Source organism: Pinus tabuliformis, chromosome X, assembly GCF_031772625.1.
Source record: "Pinus tabuliformis cultivar Carrire ecotype Pingquan chromosome X, CPIR1, whole genome shotgun sequence".
Taxonomy (NCBI): domain Eukaryota; kingdom Viridiplantae; phylum Streptophyta; class Pinopsida; order Pinales; family Pinaceae; genus Pinus; species Pinus tabuliformis.
This window is the reverse complement of record NC_142308.1, coordinates 1,303,951,500-1,303,960,368: the sequence shown is the minus strand read 5'-3', so window position 1 is coordinate 1,303,960,368 and position 8,869 is coordinate 1,303,951,500. Positions and strand designations below refer to the sequence as shown.

General features: G+C 37.0%; 1 protein-coding gene across 1 annotated transcript; it reads right to left on the bottom strand.

Moving 5' to 3' along the window:
- Positions 1-2,571: 2,571 nt before the first annotated feature.
- Positions 2,572-4,893, bottom strand: LOC149144834 (FBD-associated F-box protein At2g26860-like). Its single transcript, XM_089449282.1, has 2 exons — positions 3,733-4,893; positions 2,572-3,215 (listed from the first exon to the last, which is right to left on the bottom strand). Exons 1-2 carry the CDS (start codon positions 4,810-4,812, stop codon positions 2,952-2,954), a joined length of 1,344 nt encoding a protein of 447 aa, XP_089305408.1. The 5' UTR covers positions 4,813-4,893; the 3' UTR covers positions 2,572-2,951.
- Positions 4,894-8,869: the final 3,976 nt, after the last annotated feature.

The following is an 8,869-nucleotide window of genomic DNA, read 5'->3' as shown; positions in this document are numbered from 1 at the left end:
TTTTTGTCTCTCAACCTCTTCTTCCCTTGCCTCTTTGTGTGATTTCCTCCCAACTCTTTTAAGGCCTCTCAATTGTCTCATCTTCCGAGGAACTAGAAATCTCAAGAGACTTCTTCCTCGTCATTTCTGCATAGAATGGGGGACTGGAGGCACTTTTTGGAGATCCGGCTTGATGGGGGCTTGTTTCTTCCAGTCTTTTCTGTTCTTCCATATTAATGGGTTGTTGTTCAGCCTCTTCAACTGCTGGAGTTAGGGGTTCTTCTGGTGTGCTGAGTATTTCGAAGGGGTTGTTGTATATCTCTGCTCTTGGAGGACCTGTGCTCCCTTCCCCTTGTACCATTAGCGGTGCTCCGCTCCCCATGAGCACTCCTTTCCCTTTGGTTTTGATGTTTTGTTTAGTTGTTGCTGATTTCTCGACCTGAGTCCATTGTTACCCTTTCGAGTTCTCGGCCTCCTCCTCTGATTTCTTTTTACAATGCCTGGAAAAGTGCCCGTAGCCATGGCAATGCCAGCATTTAAACGTGAGTTGCTTGTAGTCTAACACTTGAATGTGAGACCAGTTAGCCACCGTAAGCTTTATAGCTTCAGGGAGGCCTTCCTCTAGGTCGACTTCTACACAAATTCTCGCACAGGAGTATTGATCCCTCCTTTCAGCGTGATCTATGTATTTTCCAAGCTTATTGCATATGGTTTCTATGGATTTGGGGTTCTAGCAGTCCAGAGGTAAATGAGGCAGGCGTACCCATACAGGAACAGCAGAGGGAACACCCTGTGTCGGATCGAAATCCAGAGTCCATTGGTTCAGATACAGACCCTGAGGGCCCATGAAATACGGGCCATTTCTGAATATGAGATTCCTATCCTCTATCAACTCAAAAACAAACACAAAGAAGCCCTTACCAACTAAATGACTTTTAATTCCTTCTTTGACCAAAGGTCTCCAGTTCCTTTGCACCCAGGCATCAACAGCTTTGGGCGAGAGCCATAGCCCGGTGAATTGCCCAATGAGCCCTCGTTCTGCCAGATTCAGAGCCGATCTACATGGTTCTTCAGTCGGCAGGGCAATCGTGGGGATGGTTTCCATTCTTTTGAAAAAAAAATTGTTGGTTTTCGTAGACTAGTGTTTGCGTAGTGAATGTATCAAAAGTAAATTAAGGGTATTACTCTTTCTTTTAGCCTTGAATTATTGATATAGGAATCAAAGAGAGTAAAGTAAGTTTTATTTGAAATCCACTATTTCATGAGATTCTTTGGAGTCAATATTTTATTTTAAATGAGCAGCTATTTTGTATGCTCTACTTAAATACATGCAGTGAAAATTGAAACTATCAAATTATAGCCATAAGACTACACTTTAATAATGGACAAAACTATAATAATGGACAAAAGCAATGCACATCAAAATAAAAAAAGAAAACAATAAAGTAAAGAACATTTTTTTTTTTAATTTGAAAAAAAAAACCAATAATGATCCATTATAATATTTTATATAAGCTCTTATAACAACCATTCATTTAAAAAAATCACTTATTAATACACTAAAATAAATATCTTTCATCATTAATTCTAAAAACCAATAATTTAACATTAAATTAACAAATTATAACTTGTCATAATAACACTAAAACAAAAAATATTTTCAATTTTATATTACAAACAAAATTCAATAAAATCATACATAAAAAAAATCCAAACTTTCTTTTCACTTCATTTACCATTACAAAAAAAATTAATAATAATAAATAAATATTAAAAAAACATAAATTAATAATAATAAATAAGTATTAAAAAAAAAACATTTTCAAATTTATATTACAAAAAATATTCAATAAAAAGAAATTCAATAAAGTCATAAATAGAAAATCCCAACTTTCCTATCACTTAATTTACCCGACAAAAAAATAAAAATAAAAATAAAAATAAATAAATAAATAAAAATAATATTTATTTAAAAACAAAAAAACAAAAAACATTTTCACATTTATGTTACAAAACTCATCTAAAAACAAAATTTCCTTTCATTTGCAAAACCAATGAAAACCTATAGAATCTCTTACATGACAAATACTCTTAAGATATACAATATTTCTTTATAACAACATCATACTAATTTCAAATACATTTTTTACAACCTAATAGACATAACTGATTTTTCTGTTTAAGGACTAAAGAGCATTTTAATATCAACTGATTTTTCTGTTTAAAGAGTAAAGAGCATTTCAATTTCTATAGGACAATATAATCATTTTTTTTTCTAATTTCAGATATTTAGATTCCTCCCGCGTATTGAAATATCTGCATTTCTCCCCTTACTTTTTATTGTTTAATTTACAAATGAGATACCAGTGGAATTATACAATACCTGTAACTATTACTAAGCCAGGGTTGGAAATGATCCCTTTCCTAATTAACTAATGATTCTGTATGCAATACAAAAAATAATAATTAAACATTTTTCTTTTATCAAAATGTGTTTCAATTAAGGAATTCCAAAGAAAATATTTTAAAAATATAAACTCGCTTTACAACGATGAAGTAAGCCATTTCCAATCCCCATGAACTCCATTTAACTGCTAAATGGGTTCGTAAAGAACATGACCCAATACCATCATTCAATCAAGGAGTTGCAACGGAAAAATTAACAAAAATATAGACCAACTTTAAAGCAATTATAATATTTATACTTTTCTTAGTTTAAGCCCGTTCCAGCCTCCATGAACTCCATTCAACTGGCTAAGGAAATTCATAATGAACCTGACCCAATACCATCTTGAATTTCCATTCCAGAACATTAAATGGTATTCTTTCTAACGTTCTCCAAAATCTCGTTGGCCATCCCTTCTGTTAAGGAGAAAGAAAGGAAAAGGAAAGCCCTTTTACGATTCACAGGAAAGCCCTTTTACTATTCACAGGTTCAATGATTTTGAAGCCTGTATTTTACAAGGAGATTCTCATACCACTATCCTTGCTTGCTTTGAAGCTCTATTCAAATATAACACTTTTTCTAAAAACCATGTATACATTGGACTTTCAGAATACTCGTCATGAGTAAATTCAAATTCCATCACCTCTAGAGAAGGGGTGCTCTGAAGAAGGCAACCTAATACACAGATTTCCCTGTTACTGGTTCCATCTAGATATATGAACACCAGTATCTTACGGAGATGAGAGAGTGGGGACTTTAGAGACAAAGGTATATCATGGTTTGCTAGCTCCTGCATTGCATTTCAAAACTACAGTCAGCCATCTCTGCCTTCATTTACAAGGTGAAAGGCATGCATATGAAACATCATGGAAAATAACAATCCCAATGAAAAATTTTACTGCAGGTGCATATGTACATTAGTTTGAGTAAGTTAAGGTATCATAAATTTATGTCGATTGCAGATTCTAGCCTTTCATAGATTCTAGCATTTCATAGTCATGGAGCAAAATTTACTTTACTTATCCTCCTCAAATACATGAATGTACAACCCACATAAACATAAGACATGAATATACAATCCACATAAACATACCCCACTGCCTGCCTGCCTGCCTATAGTAAGATGCAAATAAATGTAAGACAGGCAGTATAATCTGTTTGCTAAACCACATCAGCATATGCCCTGTCTAACATGGCTTGCACATTATAGATACCCTGACACCTATGGGAAGCAAATCCAAACACACAACCATGGAAACATTTATTGCACTAAACACATCAAAGTAAAGTAGAGATTATGTTCTTACCGAGAGAAAATCCTCGCCCATGTATAGTTCCTCAAGATGAGGAAGCCTGTCGAACACACTGAGAAGAGAAATATCCATCTCTTTTTCACTTTTAAGCAAAGGCCAAACAAAAACGTGCAGCAACTTCAATAACTTGAAGCTCCCGATTATGTCAATAAATCTCTCCGCGGAGAAATTGTATGCCTCAGGAGGAAATTCCATTTTCAATCCAATCAAATTACTTCCATCCTGCATATTGAGTTCCGCAATTGAACACGAAATCTCATGAAACAGTAACCCATTGACCCTCAAGTCCTTTATCAGGCATGCATGCAGGGTATTAAGCTTCGGGCAGTTCACTGTTAAAGCCTCCACACCCCTATACACATTCAAATCTGTAATGTTGGGAGCCGAGATGGTAGGCTGCTGCAGACCAACGCACTTATGTAAGCTGAGATTTCGTAGAAGAGGGCAATGTGAAATAAAGTGAGCTAAAGACTGGTCTGTCAATTCCACATAGTTAAAGTTGCAAGTGGTGAGATGGTTGAATCCAGAGAAATGGGTTGGAAGACGTGAGAGAATGTAGTTGTAGAGTGTGAGTGTAATGAGACGAGTGCAGGAGAAAAGGGCAGGAGGCGGGATTTCCCTATCTGGGGAATCACAGAGAGTGAGGTGTTGAACATTTCTCCATGCTGCGCACCGCACCCATTTGTATACACTGTCGCGTGTAAACCGCCATTGGGTATCAATATTGCATATGGACCCGGAAGGATAAACGTCAATGGATAGATAAAAGACTTCCAGATCAGAGGAATGCAAGAGCAGAATTTTGGAGATGATATTCTCCACCGTTGCAATAGATAGGGGATCTGGATCTTTGGAGATGATATTCTCCACCGTTGCAATGGATAGGGGATCTGGATCCAGAGGGGCCAAAAGAAGATGTGGAGAGAGAATGAGTTGGGGCATTTGGGTATACAGAAACCTCCATCTCTTGGAGAGAAGGGAAGATCTGATGGCCTCTTTAACCGGGATTTTAGACAGGATGGAGCAGAGGATGGCATCTGGTAGTGTGGAGAATTTGTCTGTAGCGGGGGCCATACTGTTGATTGACAGAGCTCCTTTGATGGAAAAAGGATTGCATTCGAGGTCAAAAACCAATACCAGCGGTGAAAACTGAAATGCTGGGAGGGAAATGAAAGCCAAGGGAAAGTAACGAGACACAATGATTTCATAAAATGGCGGGAAATTGCAGGAGCGGCTACTGTTTCATTTGGTTTGTTTTTTGACATGTGTCTTTTCTCGATTCATTTTAATTTCTAATTTGTAACACCAAAAAACCATACACATGATACCAAAAACCACATCTCATCCAAAAACACTTCATCCCAACACCAAGCATGACTGTTAATTCTTATGATGCATCACAGAGTGAGTTCCAAAAAAAGACAAAGAAGTATTTCCATAGCTACTCCAAGCCCTGCATGCAAGAGTATCTACTTGAAAAGAACCTCTATTTGTACCTAGGATAAGCAAAAGACCACCATAAAGCCAACCAATTCTGGATAAAGAGCCACACAGCGATGCCAAGCTAAGCCCGGGTGAAAGAATGCGAGAAGGTAAGTCCCTCCGCAACAATAAACAGGTTAATTTTGTCTAAGTTTTAAAATAGTTAGATTAATTATGATAGAATTTATTTTAAATTTTTTAACCAGGAAAACATTTTTATATTTTATAAGAGGAAGATATATATTTATGTTTTTGAGGGACTATTTATTTTTATTTAGCCTAGATTCATCTTAATTCTAGATCATCAAATTTTTTTTCACTTTAAGAGGGTTTGCATCTCAAGAGATTTTATCTCTCTTTGCGCTTGGTAGATCTAGAGTTAAGATGGATCTAAGCTTGTCCAATTTCCCCTTTAAATAGGGTATATTCCAAATGAATACAAGGGGTTTTCAATACCGTGGGTCATTTTTATTTTTATTATTATTTTATTTTATAGGGTTAATTTTGTTTTTTTTGTCATTTTTATTTCTATTATTATTTTATTTTTATAGGGTTAACTTTGTTTTTTATTTTTTATATTTATTTAAAAGGTTTACATTGAATTACAACATCTCTATTATATTGGGCTGGAGAGTGTCTCGAACAAAATTCACAATCCTTATATTAATGCTCATTATCTTACTTGCATATTTAAATTTGGGTACAGATCTCAATCATACCTCCCAACCACCAAAATAAACTCAATAAACAAATTATTTTAAATTTCTATTTAAATTAAATTTATAATATAATTAGCTTTCATTTAATTATAAAATAATTCAATTTAATTTAATAAAACTAATTAACTTTTGTTATTTATGGATTTATAATATTATATAACTAGTAGTATTTACTTATTCTATTATATAATTAAATTTATTTAATAGATATTTTATTATAAAATATATGATATAAATCTCATTAAAAATTAGTAGAGTGATCCATTAAGTGAACACACTTATTAAACGTACACAAAAACTAAAATGTAATATAACCATTTAATTATTGAATATACCCAATTATATTGTTAATTATTCACAACTATTTTGCTCTAAGCTTTTGTGCATTCTTCCATCGTCGATTACTCTAGGAAATATATTCCACACCTATGCTTCCTTTCATTACACCTTTTATTTATTTATTTTTAACATCATCGGGTGTTGTTTTATATTCCAAAAAAAAGTTGAGGAGGCTGAGCTCCTTTGTTATAGAGTGTTATGCCAGGGAAGCAAAGAGAGGAAATGTTGCGGGGAAGACAAAAATCCTTTTTGTTCCTGCCATTTTTGACTTCTGAAAAACCTAGACAAATGTAGATTCTAATGAACTGAAACAACAGAAAACAAGATTTACAAGGCATGCTCAGTCTATGTTAATGTGGCGGATCTGGTGAGTTGTAGATTCTTCGGGCTTGGTATCAACGTCAGCGTTCTTGATGCTTGAAGAGCTGGTATTAGCAGCGTTCCTATTTTCCATCATAAACTTCAGGATTTCGATGGATTCCTGTGCGTGACTGCATTTATTGGAGAGATCGTTGAACTGCTGTTGGAGCGAAGAGATTCTGTGGAGGAACAGGTTGAGATCAGCTTCATACTTGTCACTGGTGAGCGGGCATGATTGGTGATCTTGGCATCCAGAATCTTCTGATGGGCACGAATTTGCTCCAACTCGGCCTGAAGGTCGGCGCAGTGGAGACAATCTTCATTTCTTGCCATTGCTGTAGACTGAATTTGGTGCTTGGAGTGTTGAGAAGGCCAGTAAACTAATTGATGCTGTAGCTGCTTGACTTGGATGCTCGGAGCGAGAGCTGCTAAATCCACGAAGCAGGGAAGGGAAAGCTGAGACAAGAGGGTCGGCTCAAAACAAAACTGAGAACAGTCAACAAACTCAGCAAGAGCAAGGAGGCAGAGTAGGCGAAATCAGGGAGGGAGACTCACCGCATGAAAGAGGGATGACGGGCTCGAACTGAGCGTGAGAAGTAGATAAGATGCAGGAATGAAAGGAGGAAGGGGCGTATAAGAAGGGAAGGATTAACAGAGGGCCTGGCGAGGGAATGTAAGGAGAAGCAGAGGAAGTGAGACGGGGGAAATCACGGGAGAGAGAAGGACGAGACAGGGAGGGATGGGCGACAAGATGGAAATCGGTTGAGCGTATCATTGCCAGCAATTTGGTGGGATGTTCAAGATGATGCCGAATATCTAGACAGATTTTGGCAGAGGTGAGGATCTGAAAAATTCTTGATAAGGAGCAGATGTCAGAGTCATCAGATTGACTACAGGTCGGACTGAGGCGATAGATGATTTTGGTCATGGGAGATAATGCTGAGATTCAACTGAGTTGCAAAGAAGATTACCCAAGGGTCTGTCGCAGGCTCTATTGGCATAGGAGTCGACCTCCTTATTGAAGATGCGGAGGACATGGAAAAAGCGTAGATCTGTCATTGATTTATCGAGAATTTGACAGCGACTAATAGTTTGTTGAAGAAAAACATTGGGAGACTTTCTATTATGAACCATTAAACTGATGACTACAGCCGAGTCACCAAATATCATTGTTGTACCTATACCAATTTTATGGAGTTGGACAAGCCCCTGATATAGAGCCAAAGCTTCGGCCCTATTATTGGAGATGGGGCCAAGCCCCCATTCATAAGTGACAATGTGTTCCGCATTGGAATTGAATATGACTCCTCCTGCCCCTCCAATTCCAAGGTTGAATTTGGAAGCACCATCAAAGAAGAGATAGAAGATGTTGCAATTTCTGAGCCAAGTTGAGAACTCTTCTTCTTTTAATCTAATTTTCCAATTATGACTAGAATTTTCAAGCAAGTTGTTGGTGATGTTCCCATTTTGCATACTATTGTTTTTGTCCAGCAAATAACCAATGAAGTTCCACTCTTCGACACAGAGACCAATGATATCAATATTCCTTTGGTTTTTGGCAGAGATGGTTTCTAAGGTGAGGCTCCTTGCCTTGTTGCAAAGTTTTCTTATGACCGTTTCCTTGTCTTTGAAGACCCTGCGGTTTCTTGCCAGCCAAATGTTCCACAAAAGAGAGTAGGGAAGAATGTCCCATACTCTTTTAACAATATTATTCTTCTTATGTTGCCACGGATAGTTCTTCTTCCAGAGCTGCAGAACTTCTCCTATGGAGTTCTGAGAGTTCCAAGGAATATGGTCGGTGAAGGATATTTCTCTCCAACATGTGGCAGCAAAGGGGCAGGCAATGAAGAGATGTTGAATGGTTTCTTCAGTAGCTTGACAGTTCGGGCAGCATGAAGGGCCACTAATTCCTCGCTTTTGCAAATTTTCAGAGGTGAGGATTTTCCCTTTAAGGAGAGTCCAAAGGAAGAATTTAATTTTAGGGAGGGCCTCAGACTTCCAAACAGTTTTCCAATGAGTCCAAATGGGCATGGGATGATTACTGTTGTAAATGTGCTGGTGGGTAGCTTGAATTGTATAAATGGATCCAGAAGGATCCCAACAGAAGTCATCTAAACCATTTTTTTTTATAGGAGCTATGTTATGAAGATTGGCTTGGAGAACAGTGAAACTGGCCTTGAGATCTGTGGGAATAGCCGGAAAGGTCCAACCCGTCCATAATTGGGATTGGG